General features: G+C 51.4%; 1 protein-coding gene across 2 annotated transcripts in view; it reads right to left on the bottom strand.

Moving 5' to 3' along the window:
• Nucleotides 1–17,013, bottom strand: part of Hspa12a (heat shock protein family A (Hsp70) member 12A) — a 149,747-nt gene that overhangs the window by 28,664 nt on the left and 104,070 nt on the right. For both annotated transcript variants that reach the window (XM_075974542.1, XM_075974544.1), the window contains 2 exons: nt 5,356–5,441; nt 2,255–2,379 (listed from right to left, as the gene is read on the bottom strand). In XM_075974542.1, coding sequence (XP_075830657.1) covers nt 2,255–2,379; nt 5,356–5,441 — 211 coding nt within the window. The remainder of the gene's footprint in view (nt 1–2,254; nt 2,380–5,355; nt 5,442–17,013) is intronic.

A 17,013-nucleotide genomic window follows, 5' to 3' on the forward strand; every position in this document is an offset into this window, starting at 1 on the left:
TTACTCAAAATAAGTTCTGTGAGCCGGGCGGTGGTGGCGCACGCCTTTAATCCCAGCACTCGGGAGGCAGAGGCAGGCGGATCTCTGTGAGTTCGAGACCAGTCTGGTCTACAGAGCTAGTTCCAGGACAGGCTCCAAAGCCATAGAGAAACCCTGTCTCGAAAAACCAAAAAAAAAAAAAAAAAAAAAGTTCTGAGTTCTCTTTCATTCAGTGTTTCCTGAGAAGCTACTATGTGTCACATGCTGGCGACACGGGGCAGTGCTGAGTATCTTTCAGTCTTCCAATAACTCAAAGTCTGCGAGGTCACACTCTGTTTTTTATTTGGAAGCACTCACCAGCTCCTGTTGAGACAGAGCTGGCTGGAATTCTCTTCTAAATAAGATGGGTGTGAGAAAACGCATTGGACCTTTCTGACCAGGTGGACCAAGGGAGCTCAGGGAAATGTCCTGAGGGGCCAGGGAAGGCAGAAGTAGCGACTGGAGGGGCCCAGGAGACAGGAGTCAGGATAGAATGGGGAAGGAGCGAACAATTAGATCTGAGAGGGAAGGCCACTGCAGGCTGCTCTGAGGTGAGCTGGCCCAGGCAGCTAAGGGACGGTGCTGGTCAGACAAAATATGGGTCCGTGAGGAAAGGTGCTGTGTAAATAAGAAGGCGAGGATTGAGCTGGGGAAGCAGCAGCAGACTGGAGAGAACCCTGCAGGGTTGGGTTACATCTGTAAATAATGGGGGTCACTGAAAGCCTAAAGGACGAGAGATGCTGTTGTTGAGAACAAACTGAACCCCAAGGACTGGAAGCCAGAAGGCAGGTGTGGAGTCAGACCCAGCAGGTGTGGAGTCAGACCCAGCAGGTGTGGAGTCAGACCCAGCCTGGGGCAGCGCTGAGAGAGACCTAGGAGGAGGGGTGAAAAGGTCAGACCCAGCCTGGGGCAGCGCTGAGAGAGACATAGGAGGAGGGGTGGATGCCAAACAAGACCAGAGGGAGATGGCGGCCAAAGGCCATTGTGACTAGGAGCCCAGGAGACCCTGGAGGGGGGAGCACAGAGAGCGACCTGGAGTGCTGGGGAGGAGGGTGGGGAGCACCCAGAAGAGCACATGCATTTAACTGGAGGGAAAGGCCCTGGACACAGCTCCCATAGCTCAGTGACAGCCGCAGTGACAAGATGGGATGGAACTCTAAGGGATCATCCGGGACTGGCCAGTTATAGACTCAGAAGGCTACAGAGGAGGGCACAGGGAGACAGACGCGGATATGCAAAAGAGCAGGTCAACCCCAGAGAAGTTTCCTTCTCCTGGGCAGAAGGATAAACAAAAGCCAGGGAAATGGTGTGGGGAGCACAGGTCACTCGTGTTTCTTCTCTCTTTGGGGCCCCAGCCTTCTAGAAGCCAGGGCTGCCAAGGGCCCGCATCGTCCCCTTCCCTTCTGAGCCCAGATCTGGGAGCCTCAGGTCTGGACTCAGTGCCAGACACTGGCCCAGTCCAGTAGAAGAGGGAGCAGCTGTGGCCCAGGCTGAGTTCCAACCTGTTCTCGTGAGCATCACTGCCTTCAGCATGAAGAGGCCATCACAGGGCAGATGGGTGCCTCCCTCCTGAGGGACTTCCGCTCAGCTGGGTCTGGCATTGTCCCTGGCCATCTACCCAGCCAGGATGCATGTTCTGCCACAGGCTGAGTGCCCCATAACTGAATGGGGATGTGGGGTGACTTCTAGGCTAGGTAGCTCAGTTTTCTGTAAGTGGACACCCCATGAGTGTCTTCCACTCAATCTTTTATGCTTTCATTCCTATAAGTTTTATACATTTACACCCCCCACTGTGTGTGTGTGCATGCGTGTGCGAGCATGCACATGCACACATCCACACATAGGCCAGAGGTAAACATTGAGACTTTTCTTAATTGCCCCACCTTGTTTTTTGAGACAGAGTGTCTTATTGAACAAGACACTCACCAATCCCACCACACTGGCTGGCCGGTGAGTTCCACATCTCACCAGTGTGCCCGGGATCTGAACTCGCGACCTCACACTTGCACGGACAGTACACTATCCGCTGAGCCACCTCCCCAGGCCCTGGAACCCTCTTGATGGCAACGGCCTCAGGCTGAAACACCTCTGGTTTTCGAGAGAAAGTGGGGCTCCATGAGGCCTGCTTGACATTTGACATTGTGGAATGCTGTTCTTTTCAAGCACCGGTGACTGGCCCTACCCCCAGTGGACATGGGTGAGGTGACCAGGACACACGGCGCCGTGTGGTTCTCACCTCATCACGTGGATGCATTCTGGCTCCTTGGTAAAGCTGTACGCATAGCCGCTGGATGTGGTCCCAAAGTCGATGGCCACCACCACCAGAAACATCTGCTCTTCTGAGACCGGGTCAGCATCATTCTGCAAGGGCACAGCAAAGCACTAGTGGGTGAGGACCAGGGTCAGGGTCAGCATCGTTCTGCAAGAGCACAGCTAAGCACTAGCGGGTGAAGACCAGGGTCAGGGTCAGCATCATTCTGCAAGGGCACAGCAAAGGCACTAGTGGGTGAGGACCAGGGTCAGGGTCAGCATCGTTCTGCAAGGGCGCAGCAAATGCACTAGTGGGTGAGGACCAGGGTCAGGGTCAGCATCGTTCTGCAAGAGCACAGCTAAGCACTAGTGGGTGAGGACCAGGGTCAGGGTCAGCATCGTTCTGCAAGAGCACAGCTAAGCACTAGCGGGTGAGGACCAGGGTCAGGGTCAGCGTCGTTCTGTAAGGGTGCAGAAAGCACTAGCGGGTGAGGATCAGGGTCAGGGTCAGGGTCATCATCATTCTGCAAGGGCACAGCAAGGCACTAGTGGGTGAGGACCAGGGTCAGGGTCAGCGTCGTTCTGCAAGGGCACAGCAAGGCACTAGTGGGTAAGGACCAGGACCAGGGTCAGGGTCAGCATCGTTCTGCAAGGGCGCAGCTAAGCACTAGTGGGTGAGGACCAGGGTCAGGGTCAGCGTCGTTCTGCAAGGGCACAGCAAAGCACTAGCGGGTGAGGATCAGGGTCAGGGTCAGGGTCATCATCATTCTGCAAGGGCACAGCAAGGCACTAGTGGGTGAGGACCAGGGTCAGGGTCAGCGTCGTTCTGCAAGGGCACAGCAAGGCACTAGTGGGTAAGGACCAGGACCAGGGTCAGGGTCAGCATCGTTCTGCAAGGGCGCAGCTAAGCACTAGTGGGTGAGGACCAGGGTCAGGGTCAGCGTCGTTCTGCAAGGGCACAGCAAAGCACTAGCGGGTGAGGATCAGGGTCAGGGTCAGGGTCATCATCATTCTGCAAGGGCACAGCAAGGCACTAGTGGGTGAGGACCAGGGTCAGGGTAAGCGTCGTTCTGCAAGGGCACAGCAAAGCACTAGCGGGTGAGGATCAGGGTCAGGGTCAGGGTCAGCATCGTTCTGCAAGGGCGCAGCAAATGCACTAGTGGGTGAAGACCAGGGTCAGGGTCAGCATCGTTCTGCAAGAGCACAGCTAAGCACTAGCGGGTGAGGACCAGGGTCAGGGTCAGCGTCATTCTGCAAGGGCACAGCAAAGGCACTAGCGGGTGAGGACCAGGGTCAGGGTCAGCGTCGTTCTGCAAGGGCGCAGCAAAGGCACTAGTGGGTGAGGACCAGGGTCAGGGTCAGCGTTGTTCTGTAAGGGCGCAGAAAGCACTAGCGGGTGAGGACCAGGGTCAGGGTCAGCATCGTTCTGCAAGGGCTCAGCAAGGCACTAGTGGGTGAGGGCCAGGGTCAGGGTCAGCATCGTTCTGCAAGGGCACAGCAAGGCACTAGTGGGTGAGGACCAGGGTCAGGGTCAGGGTCAGCATCGTTCCGCAAGGGCGCAGCTAAGCACTAGCGGGTGAGGACCAGGGTCAGGGTCAGCATCGTTCTGCAAGGGCACAGCTAAGCACTAGCGGGTGAGGACCAGGGTCAGGGTCAGGGTCAGCGTCGTTCTGCAAGGGCACAGCAAGGCACTAGCAGGTGAGGACCAGGCCTCCCCTTCTGGAAGAAACCTCTACCCTGCCCGTTTGGCATTCTCTGCAGGTAAAACACTCCAGCTCAAGCAGACCAGCCTCAGCTCCCACCTGAGTGACCCAAAGAGAGATGGAGACCCCCCTCAAATCGGGGTGCAGGCCGACTGTCTGAGGGTGCCACCCACAGACCCTTCCTTCTCAGCGGTGCACTGTGGTAACTATGGAAATGCTGCCATGGGCAGAAGCCCAACTGGGTGGCTCCTTGTGTGGACACCATCACTCCACTGTTGCTGCCCCCAGCTCCCTCTGCAGAAGTCCTGCCGCCACTCAGATCACCCACCAGTGCCTGCTCTATCTCTGCAGTGCTTTCTTTATGTGCACAGGGGCCTCCATGGCGACTGTCCAATTCTACAAACCCATCGTATGACCTCACATGACCTCAGGGCCCTAGGCTCATCTTCACAGATTCCCTCATCTGGGAGGTCACTTGAACAGGCCACCTCAGGTACCCCAGCTTTTTTTTCCCCTAAAGGAATGTAGGCTTACTTTCCATTTTCTTCTATTTTAATCCCCGAAGAACACCAAATGATAAACCCGGGCCAACTTTGGACCAGGTTACTCTAGCTAAATTGGGGATGAGGACACTACCACCGGCCTCCCTCCTCACTGCCTCCAAGTGCTCCCCCAAGGAGCAAAGGGTACAAAGTCTGGATCTCACGGGACCAGGCCCACAGGTCACTACTTCCTCTGCTGTACTCAGGATGTGGCCAGCGCTATGGGAGCTTCCCAGATAGTATACTGAGACTCCTGAGTGTGAGCCGCTTACAGTGAGAGAGCTCTGGGGCAAACAAAGCAAGTCAGCAGCCCCTGGTGAATGGTGCTCCCCGTGTATCCCAACAGCGAGTGCTAAGCTTCCCTTCTGTGGGCTGCCCCTACCACCCATCTTCCCTTGTACTTGAGGACTGCAGAGGGCAAAAACCCATCCCCCAGACCAGAGACTGCTCAGATCTCTCCAAGGAAAATTGAGAAAGAAACAATTCCTAGACAGGGATAGAACCTCCGTGGACAGAGCCACTGCAGTTCACCGATTCACCCCCAAGACACGGTGCTTCCTTATAGAAATCTGCCTTGCCACCTCTAGGCTCCAGTCTCTCGAGAGCTGACCCCTCAGTCTGCTCATATTATCCCCAGGCTAGTGCCTCTGGAAATGTCAGCCACAGCGCTGAAAGCCTTTCCAGGCCCAGGGTACGGAACGGGTTTGATTGACAGAGTGCACATGTTACCACCACATCCATGTGCACCCAACAACAGGACGTGAAGGATGGCCTAGCAGCCTGCAGCGGGAGAAGCAAAGGCAGTCAGCACAGGCGCAAGTGCATGCACACTTATTCCTTACCAAGATATGAGAAGGGGACAGAGGTGTGATTCCTGTGTCCCCGAGACTCCGGGCCGGAGAGGGATATGCAGATGTGGGAGCCGTTTCTGAAAGGAAAGACAAGAATTAGATTCTTAAAAGAGACATGGGCCAACCCAGGGAGGAGAAAAGGGGGGCCTATGTGACTTTGCTCTCCACACAGGGGTTCTTGGAAGTCTGTTACCGTGCTGCAGAGGGTGAGCTCCCAGCCAGGAAGACAGGGTGTCCCTGCACAGGCCAACACCTTGTGCTTGGCCTTTAGAACTTGAACAACTGGATATCCCTTCCCCTTCTCTCTAAGTGGCCACCAGGCCTGTCATTGTCATGAATGTGCATGTGTGCACACACATGTGCGTGCACACACACATACACACACACACACACACGACGTTAAATAGAAGATATTGCTCCGTTCCCAGAAGAGCTCAGCTCCAGGGCAGGAGCTCTGTAATGGAGACCCCACAGTGGACATGGCAACCTGAACCCTCTGCAGTAGAACGTGGTCCTGTAATGGAAACCCCACAGTGGACAGGGCAACCTGAACCCTCTGCAGTAGAACGTGGTCCTGTAATGGAAACCCCACAGTGGACAGGGCAACCTGAACCCTCTGCAGTAGAACGTGGTCCTGTAATGGAGACCCCACAGTGGACAGGGCAACCTGAATCCTCTGCAGTAGAACGTGGTCCTGTAATGGAGACCCCACAGTGGACAGGGCAACCTGAATCCTCTGCAGTAGAACGTGGTCCTCTGAGCAAAGCAGCCGTCATCTTCATTATACAACTGCAGCTGTTTGCCCACCTCAATGGGGCCTGTCCGCTACTAATATTCCCCCAGAGAACAAGGGGTTGGGGCTCTCACCTGAGAGCCCAGCCTTCCCTCCCAGCATGTGTATGCCACTCTTCCCTCATCCCAGTGACCGTGGGGTCTTGGGAATACTGGGGTACACAGGCTGGGGATCTGGGGGAATCTTCCAGTGTGGCTACGGAGAAGCCATCATCTCCATGCTGGGTGAAAATTTTTCTAGTGTGGCTGCTTTGTGGTCACCCATGTTCTTGTAAGTGACCTCTCACCCATGTGCAGTAAACCCAATAAACTCATTTCCCCACTTTGGTCTTTGGTGGAATCATGTGTCATCACTGGGACTTTTTATTTATTTATTTGTTTGTTTGTTTGTTTGTTTGGACTTTCGAGACAGGGTTTCTCTGTGTAGCCTTGGCTGTCCTGTCACTCACTTGTAGACTTTTATGTTGTTTATGTTGTTTATGTCTCCCCAGGGAAGGAATTATTGCAACAGTGTCAGAGAAGACGTGCTGATTTTCATGTATTCTGGAAGAGCATCTATAGTCCTCAGGCTCCGAAAGGTGCATGAGACACCCCCATCCCAGGGTCAACAACTCCTGGCCACAGAATATGGGACATGAGTTCAACTCTGAGAGGCAGCATCTGATGGCCGATGTACCACCTGCCACCTTCTTCTACTACAAGAATCCACAGATCAGAGAATTTGTGTCTTCAGGGGTTCTGAAAGTGTCCAACATTTGTGGGGTGGTGTGTAGCAGCCAAAAGGTTAGCTTCCCTGGCCTGGGACACCAGGGACACTAAGTCAAACCAAAGGAGGACAATGACAAAGCAGCATAAACACCACATTGTCCTGGCTCTATCACAACGCTTCAAGTACAGACATTTGCTCTGGAGCAGTCTCAGAGGCCCCCAACGACAAGACACACTGTCCCTGGCCAGTGCTTGAAGGCTCCACAGTGTCCTCATGCCCACTGCCCAGGGCTGGCAGGGCCCCAAAGCAACGGAGCAAAGCCCAGAAGCTGCCAACCAATCAGAAAAACAATAACCAGATGCCGCACGCCCACCAGTACCAGGGGCCAGGCGCTACTCTGAATACATTGCTAGTTTAGTGCACAGCTTAATTCCGTGTAGGCGGTGGGTGGGTCGGCTTTATCTGGGAAAGGCTCTCCCCTCCGAGGGAGCATGAGGAATAGCTCCATCTGCTAAATCACTTTGTGTTAATCCCAGGCTCTTGCAGGATATTTTTTTCTCTCTCTCTATTTTGTGGGAATTCAAACAACGTCATCTCAGTGGCTCGCGAACAGACTGCGGAGTGGAACGGATCATGAAAAAGCAAATGGGAAGCTTCGAATCTGCAAGTCACCTCCTGTCTGTGAGCTCACAGCCCTTCTCTTCACCGGGAGGCTCAGCGAGTGTGGGAGAGGATGGCCGGCTTCAGTAGCCAGCAGACCAAAACTACCATGAAAGCGGGGTGTGGTGGCACACACCTTTGAGCCAAGCACCTGCAAAGCACAGGCAGGTGAGTTTCTGTGAGTTTAAAACCAACTGGTCTACCAAAAATATTTTATATATATATCAATGAGATGCTACTTCACCCACAAGGAGGAACATAATTTTTAAAAGGAAAGAAAAACAAGTACAGAATTGGAACTCTCGTGTGTTGCTGGTGAGGGTGTAAATGGCGCAGCTGCTGTGGAAAACAGTTTGGCGGCTCCTCGAAATGTCAGCTATGATCCAGCAATGTAACTACTTGGAAACAGACTCACAGAGAGATGAGCACGCAAATGTCCATTGCGGCGGTACTCACAATACCGAGCGGTAGGCGAATGTCCATTGCAGCGGCACTCACAATGACCAGGCATTAGGAGCAAACTCATGTGCCCAACAGTGAAGGAGTGGGGAGCAGCAGACTGTGTCTCAGTCAACGCGGTGGAGTAGCCTTGGCAACATAACAACCACGCGCAAAGGGAAGGCCATTCCTATACACACGATAACACCAGTGGACCGGGAAACTACTGAATAAGCTGGACATGAAAGGGAGAACAGTGTGTAATTTCACTTGTATGAACTGTCCAGAATAGGCAAATCCAAAGGCACAGGAAGTAGATGAAAGGTCGCCAGGAGTTACTGCTCACTGAGTCCGAGTTCTCGAAGGGGCAAGGAAAGTTTTGCAATTAATTACCGACACCGTGGCATCGTGTCGTGAGTATAAATCATGCTGCTCAACTGGCTGCACATTTTAAAACCGTTTCAGTGGAAAATTCTGTGTTATGCATACTCTAACATAACAACAATATTTATGAAAAACTCATCTTGGCTGGTGATGTACCTCAGCTTGGAGATGCCGGCCTAGCATGCACAGTATCCTGGGTTTGATCCCCAGGACCACAGAGTGGCTGGAATCTGTCATCCCAGCGCTGTGAAGGTAGGGAGGCCAGAGAATCAGATGTTCAAGGTCCTCCCCAGGCTACCTGGGGCAGCCTAGGCTACTTAAGGCCTTGTTTAAAAGCAAAACCTCAACTCGTCTTAGTCATCAGAGGACACAATATTTCCTGTACCAATTAGTTCCCAAATCCCAGGATGCTTGAAAAGAGAGGGACGTACACTTGGCTGGAGTGATATTTTGTTTGTGATCTAACAAATAAAGCTGGCCTGAAGATCAGAGTGCAGAGCTAAGATCCTAGTTAGCCATAAAGGCCAGGCAGTGGCGGGGCATGCCTTTAATCTCAGCACTCAAGAGACAGAGGCAGAGGAATCCCTGTGAGTTCAAGGCCACCCTGGGCTCCGTGAGATTGAACCTGTCTATGAGAGAAACAGAGCTCACACAAAGATGATCCCAGCACTTGGAAGTCACACGTCTTTAATTTCAGCACTAGGAAGGTGGAGACAGGAGTGATGTGGCTGGGTGGAGAGAGGAATATAAGGCAGGAGGAGACAGGAGCTCAGGGCAGTCTGAGGTTTCATAGAGACAGCATTCGTAGAGACAGGACCGCCCCTTTCAGTCTGAGCATTGGCAGAGGTGAGAACTCTCGAGTGGCTGACTATTCTGTTCTGTGACCTTTCAGCTTTCACCTCCTAATATCCGACTCTGGGTTTTTATTATTAAGGACAATTAGAATTCGTGCTACACTTAGCTTCTCAGCTAGTCCACAGAACACCCCAGCTTTGTGCACCCCAAGCTCAAGGCACCCTGTTCTATAAAAGCTAGGGGATTCCTCTGTCTCTGCCTAAGGGCCCAGGCAGGCAATAGACCCAGCGGCTCCATTTCATATGCGACCCCTGGGGTACCCTCAGGAGAGTTGCCTTCCACCCAGGAGCTACCCTCTGTCCACCTGCTCCCTCGAAGGCCTGAGGCCATGTGTCCACATTTGCACAGAAGGTCTTGGAAGACACCAAACATCTAATTGCCCAGAAAATCTGGTGCTGGCAATTAGCAAACAAGCTAGCGCGCACAGACTATGCATCCACCCTGCTGTTGCCTGGTTCTAATTATCCCATCACTCAACCCTTCTCGAGCATGGCTTTGTCCCGCCGACATGCAGAACGGCACACGTCCAGCCATGCGTTGAGCATGCACATGCCTTGGGACCTCAGGGGACACAAAGATATACAGAGGGCAAAAAGAAATCAAGGAGGCGGTTCCCCTCCTCCCCTCCCCCACTGCATATGGCACAGTATTAAAAAAAAATCATTTGACTTGCTGATCACTTTCCAGGCCTACAGGCAGTCGAACTCCATGGACCTCTTCCATCAGAAATTAAAAGTCAGCTGCACTGCGCAGATTTCAAAGCGATCTGCAGAGATGGGGTAGGGTGGTAACATTTTCACAGATACACGCGAAACATTCTTCAAAACTCTAGGGGGGAAATGGGATGGAGTGGCCTATGGTATTCTCAGGGAGGTAACAGTGAAAAGCTTAATTCCTGTGCATGGATAGTCTCAACCAGAACTGACCTCTTTCATGCTGTATACTAATACGGATATCTAAAAACACACACACACACAAGGACGATGGAGCACTAACCATTTCCTGATACACAGGAGATAACAGACACCAGAGCTGGTCTATGAGTCTACGGGCATAGGGAACAAGAGTGTTTCTCTGGCTATCACTAAGACAAAGGCTATCTACAAAGGGAAATACCATGTGTCATTAGTTCATGGCGCTGTACAGTGACGTCTCCACAGGACGCAGGCTCAGACACAAACAAGCGTGACAACAAAAGCCTGGCCAGCGGGACGTTTCTTACTGGTGGGTTTGAGAAAAAGGAAAGAAGCTGAAGACAAGGAAGCAGGCTAGGCTGTAGAAGAGGGGAAGGAAGACAGATGAATGTAGGAAAAGGGAAATGTTTCACTAGGAAGGTGGCCAAGGACAGATCTAAAAACCCTAGAAATCTGAAGAGATCTACACCCCAGTGTTCCCGCTGGATCACACAGACTGGTCCAAGGCCTGTCCGCAGCACCGTGCGTGGGTTAGCTTCCTGTGGCTGTGACAGAATGCCTGAGGTCATCAACTGAAAAGAAGGAAGGTTTGTTTTGACTGACATCTCAAAGCACTGGCTCTGGGGCCTTGGACCTGTTGCTCTGGGCCAGTGGTGGGAGCACATGGTGGAGGAAGTCTGCTCACCTCTTTTGGGCCAGGAAGTACAGACAGACAGACAGACAGACAGACAGACAGACACTGGGGGATCACAGTATCTCCTTCAAAGACACACCCCCAGTGACCTTACTTCCAGCCAGGAGGCTGCATCTCCTCTCCCAGTGGTCTTGGTAGGAACAGAAAAGGGACCCTAAAGTTTTAAGTCACAGAAGTTAGAAAGACAGAGACCATTTCAAAGATGCAAAGCAGCAATCACAAAGCCCTGGCAGGACTAAGGGGAAGAAGTCCTGGTGCTTTCTGGTGGAAGGAAATTTAATGGCCAAGTTTCCTTCGTCAGTAGTTTAGATGATCTTCTCTGATACTAAAGCTTGGGAGCCTCGCAGATGCCAGAAGTGCCCTATCACTGATCTACGTCCTTAGTTCACCGTTAGATCAGTTAATACCACCCCGGTGTCTTGTGCAATTAGGATATAGATGATCTTTTTTAATAGTTTAGTGACTATAAATGCAAGTTGACAAGGGGTTTTTGTTCATTTACTTTTAATCCTGGAAGCCTCAAATACCTTCTTCGACCACGCTGCTTTTAAAAATAACTTTTGCCACAGAAGGCTGTAGGAAATAAGAGTATTTCCGCAGTGAAGTAAAGACAAACCGATAAGGGTACTAAATCAATAAGTCTCCTGCTACAGAACTCTGTGGAACCCCAGCCTGGCAGTGGGGAGCAGCTAGTTAGCTTAACCCTCGTGGCTTGCCTTAATGGCCTAAGAATTAAAATGTGAGCTTCATCTGGCTCCGGCTACAGAATGCTAGGCACGTAAAAATACGGCACAGTTCTATTTGCTCTGAGATCTAATGGCTTTAATCAGAGAAAACGTTCCTTAAAAAAAAACTGTCTTGCAAAACGAGTCGTAATTCATAAACTCGCTTGTTGCCCTTGTCTCCATGGGGGACATTAGTCAGCATCTGGCAGGGAGCAGACTCCCCAGCTGTCTGAGATACATGAAAATCGATCTTCCACCCTAAATACAACACTTTTAAAGACGAAGCCGGAGCCACTGGGCGGACCTCACACTGCAGCGCTCCAGACTCACGTAAAACGTGACAGGTGGCCTCAACACAGGCTCGCCTTTCCTTGCCAACTTTCGGATTTATTTATCTATTAAATAAACAGTCCTTTCTAAAGGCATTTTATTAAGGTCTTACGACTTTAAAACATGCAATACATATATTTTCCATTTCTTCTTTCCCCGGACGACAGGCATTTACCTAAATCACAGCCTCTGTGGGGAAGCCTGCTCTTTCTCTTCACATACACCCTCCTTGCAGTGTCTCCTTGGAAAGCTAATCTGCTCAAGGTCATGTGAAGGTTCCTGGAAAATGTCCTCTTTTATTGCCCTGGAGCAGGCTTCACAGCTAGCTGAACTAACACATTATACCAAGTCTGAGTTCCATCTCGGTAAACTAGCTGAACTAACACATTATACCAAGTCTGAGTTCCATCTCGGTAAACTAGCTAAACTAACACATTATACCAAGTCTGAGTTCCATCTCAGTAAACTAGCTGAACTAACACATTATACCAAGTCTGAGTTCCATCTTGGTAAACTAGCTGAACTAACACATTGTACCAAGTCTAAGTTCCATCTCGGTAAATAATTGATGGCATGTTTTTTTATTAACGCGGTTGATATCCAGAGTAAATGGAAATTTTTATTAGCACGAGCGGGGAGACCCTCTCACCACAGAGAATGCTTGAGCATAAAATAGCTGCTCTCCACATGTAAGTCCTATTTATGGAAATGGATGCTCCGTGGTTGAAACCAAAGCATCCGGTATGAGCCGAATGGGGGCTGCCACGGGGGGCTGCACCTTCTAGTATTCCTTCCTGCTTCCCGAACAGTCCAAGAGAGACAAGACGAGTCCGGAACCGGCAGGTTTTCCCAGAGGAGATGCTCAGCTGGGTAGAACAGTTTTACCTTACACAGGTGGCCAGGCCTTTACATCATGCATGTCCAGGCAGCTGCTAGAAAAGGTGAGGAAATGCAACCAACGACTTACATAAACTAGTCTCAGCAGCCATGCAGCCATCACCACCCGGCATGTCTCAAGGCAGTTCTGGCCACCAGCGCCCCTCCCCCACCCCACAGTCTCTGTCCCATGGGTGGGGGTCAGGTCTTCCTGTCTGCTGATGCCCCCAGCTCCTGTCAAGTCACGGGACTGTAAATGTCGGATAGTTGGATGCACTGGTGAATGGATGGATAGACTGGAGTGGACAGACGACGTGTGTGTGTGTGTGTGTGTGTGTGTGTGTGTGTGTGTGTGTGTGTGTGTTGTCAGCTTGACAGAATCTAGAATCAGCTGCCCTCCGGGCATACCTGAAGGCAGTGATCTTGGTTGTCCAAATTGAGGTGGAAGGACCCACTTCTCTGCGGGGAGCACCATTTCCCGGCTGAGACCCTGGAATGTGCAATGGGACGTGATGGGTATGGAGGAGCTGAGCAAGCTACATTCTTCCCTAACCCTCTGCTTCCTGACTGTGGCTATAATACAATCAGGTGCCTCAAGCGTCTGCCGCCATGGTTTCCCCACCCTGATGGCTGACAGCCGTGAACTCCGCACAGAATAAAGGCTTCCTTCCTTGAGGAAGGAATATCTGCTTTTGTTTGAGGATTCCAGCACACCAACAGGAGAAGAAACTATAGCAGACAGACAGGTGGGTGCTTCCATGTGTCCAACAGTGGACCAGATTAGCCACAGATTCGGGAGACAACGAGGTCTTTCCCAACTGAGGCTTTACCTCTCAGCCAGAGTGTTATGCTACAATGTGGAATCCGCTGTTCAATCAGCCAGATAGGCCTCTCTCCTCAGATACCCCCTTCGCCAGAAAAACCCTCACGGTTCCCAGACAAGGAAGATCCTATACTCTCTCTCGTCCCATCCCCCAGCCCCATCATTCCCGTTTCCAACGCCTCTAACTTCTTAGTTCACATTCTGTGAAGTCACTACCACAGCCTTGCACCATTCCCTCTTAGCCGTGATCACGGGTCCTGCTCGGTGCTAGCCAAACTCATTCACCTTGCGGCCAGAGCTGCAAAGTCAAAGCTGAGCTTCTGCCACGTCCTCAGTCTTGTCAGGGACTTCAGAGTCCCCATGAGGGAAAGCTCAGCCTACTGATAACCCAGCACTGGAAAGCCCAGTGTATCATCTATAGCCTCCTTCTATCCATGTCTGGCTACGCTGCATCTTCCCTAGGATCCCAGAACATTTGATTACAAGGCACAGAGGATTGTGCCAGCTTCTGGGGCATGGCAACAACCCTGCCTCGTCCTCGGGCACCATTGGGTAGCAGGAGACAGGACTCTGTCCATCTGTGCTTGGCAATGAACCGACAGGTGTCGTTCAGGTGTCAGCCTCTCTAAAACTGAGTTTCTCCATGAAACAACCAGAGGAAGAAGGGAAAAGGGGCTGGGGATGTGGATCAGCGAGTTTCACACTGGTGTGCATGAGCGCCCCCTGGAGGGCTTGGAAGTGGAAACCTTGGTGTCCCTGGACTCCTCCAACAGGTTTGAGGCCCTAAAAATGCTGCCCCATAGGTGGTTTCCAGGGCCTGACTCTGCCCCAGACACCAGTGGCTACCTACAGCTCTACAGAGACTCAAAACACATCAGTCACAGGGGTCGCAACCTGTGAACTTTTAGAGGATCGTAATCTTTGTGTTTAATTTGTGAGATGATGAAAAATGTAAACACGGGCCTGATATTAATGACTTCTTATTCACAGCACAGTTGTGGAATCCTTACCAAAAAATTCCTACAAAGAGACAGCCTCAAATATTCACAGATGAAACAATACGGTGACTGAGAACCACGCCAAAATAGCACGGGAGCGGGTACAGCTTGGCTGGTAGAGGCGCGTCCTGTGCACCCGCGTGTGGGATGCAGCGATCTAAGGTTATCTTTGCTGCCCTCCTTAGCTCTGTACACCTGCTGTGGACACCTGCTGTGGACACCTGCTGTGTCCACCTGAGAGGGGGACAGCTTAATCGAGGAATTGCCTTCATCTGATTGGCCTGTAGGGCATCTTCTTCATTAATGGTTGATGTGGGAGGCCCAGCCTGCTGTGGGTGGTGTGCCCCACACATAGGTGGTCCTCAGCCATCTACAAAGTGGGCTGAGCAAGCCACAGGGAGCAAGGAGCATTCCTCCAGTCTCTGCTTCAGTTCCTGCCTCCGGGTTCTTGAGTTCCTGCTGTGTCTGGATGAAGGACCTACAACCTGTAGCCCAAGTCAGCCTTCCGCCTATTGTCTTTTCTTACTCGGACTGGAGCTGTGGTTTGAAACTGCTGGAAATAAACAAGCCTGGAAATCTATGGGCAAATTCTCACTGGGCACACATTACGTGCCAACCTGAGCACTTAATAAGTGAGACTCCAGAAAACCCGGCCTTGCAAAGTTGCTGACGGACACTGTCATGATTCCCATCCTAAGGAAGAGAAGAATGGAGCCTCGAAGGTCTGGGTGCTGCCCAGCTGGATGCAGTTCTCCAGCTCGAAGCATTTCTCCCGAAATCAGGCCCCACACAGACGAAGCCATGACACAAGTTTGTTGTCAACAGAACGTGTAGGGCTGGGCATTTCACAATGAGTATTTGTTTCCCTGAGTGCCGTCCTGGTTAGTCTTTACTGTCAAGCTGACACAGCCAGGAGTCACCTGGGAAGATGGAGTCTCAGCAGAGGATTGCCCAAATAAGATGGGCTGTTGTGTCTACAAGGAACAGTCTTGACTGTTGATGTGAGAGGGCCCAAGCTACAGTGGGCAGCACTACCCCTGGGTCATATGAGAAATATGGTATGGCATAACATACACATCACACAGCACACACACAAACACACAGCACACACACTAACACACACACACTAACACACACACCCTAACACACACACCACACACACACTAACACATACCACACACACTAACACACACCACACCACACACACACACCACACACACACCACACACACACACAGCACACACAGCACACACAGCACACACACACACACAGAACACACAGCACACACACAAACACACACAGCACACACACACACAGCACACACACCACACACACTAACACACACACCCTAACACATACCACACACACACCACACCACACACACACACCACACACACACACACCACACACACACACATCACACACACTAACACACACACCCTAACACATACCACACACACACCACACCACACACACACACACACACCACACACACACACCACACACACACACTAACACACACACCCTAACACACACACACCACACACACACTAACACACACACACCACACACACCACACACACTAACACACACACACTAACACATACCACACACACACCACACACATGCACACATCACACACCACACCTACAGGGAGGGGGAGGTGACGAGCAGTTAGCAGAGCTCCTCCCTGGCTTCTACTTTGGTTCCGGACTTAACTTCTCTCATGAAGCCCATTACTTGGAAATGTAAGCTGCCGTGGGTCATGGTGTTTATCACAGCAACAGAGAACAAATTAGAACAAGTTCCAGAAGTTGGGAAGTATAAGGCCAAGAAGCCTCCTTGCTGTGTCACCCCATGGCAGGGAGCAGAAAGGTAGACGGAGCAGGGATCTGGGGACCAGACAGGACGGAGTCACCCTTTATCAGGAGGTCACCCTTGTGATCTAACCCACTCCTGAGGTACCGCGTTAGCCCATCCAACCTTGTGATCTAACCCACTCCTGAGGTACCCGCGTTAACCCATCCACCCTTGTGATCACTAACCCACTCCTGAGGTGCCCGTGTTAACCCATTCACAAGGGCAGAGTCCTTATGACCGATCTATCACCTTGGGAAGAGCCCACCTTTCAACATTGTTGTATTGGGCATTAATTTCACAACACATGAAAAATGGGGGACACATACAGTCCTAACAGTAATGAATGAAAATCTCCATTTTACACATGAGAGAAAAAAAAAGTGCAGGGGAATTAGGGCATTCGCAAGTCAGGCAACCGTGCAGTTCTGCCTTCCTTGGGCTGCGGAACTAACAACAGCTCTCATTTTTCAAGCTATTACTTGGTCAAACCTCAAAGATCCAAACAGGGGAGGGATAATTTGATATCACAGAAGACCAAGAACAGAACTAGGAAAGTTTGGGTTTGAATCCTGGCCTGGCCACTTCCCAGAT

This window comes from Microtus pennsylvanicus, chromosome 5, assembly GCF_037038515.1.
Source record: "Microtus pennsylvanicus isolate mMicPen1 chromosome 5, mMicPen1.hap1, whole genome shotgun sequence".
Classification (NCBI taxonomy): domain Eukaryota; kingdom Metazoa; phylum Chordata; class Mammalia; order Rodentia; family Cricetidae; genus Microtus; species Microtus pennsylvanicus.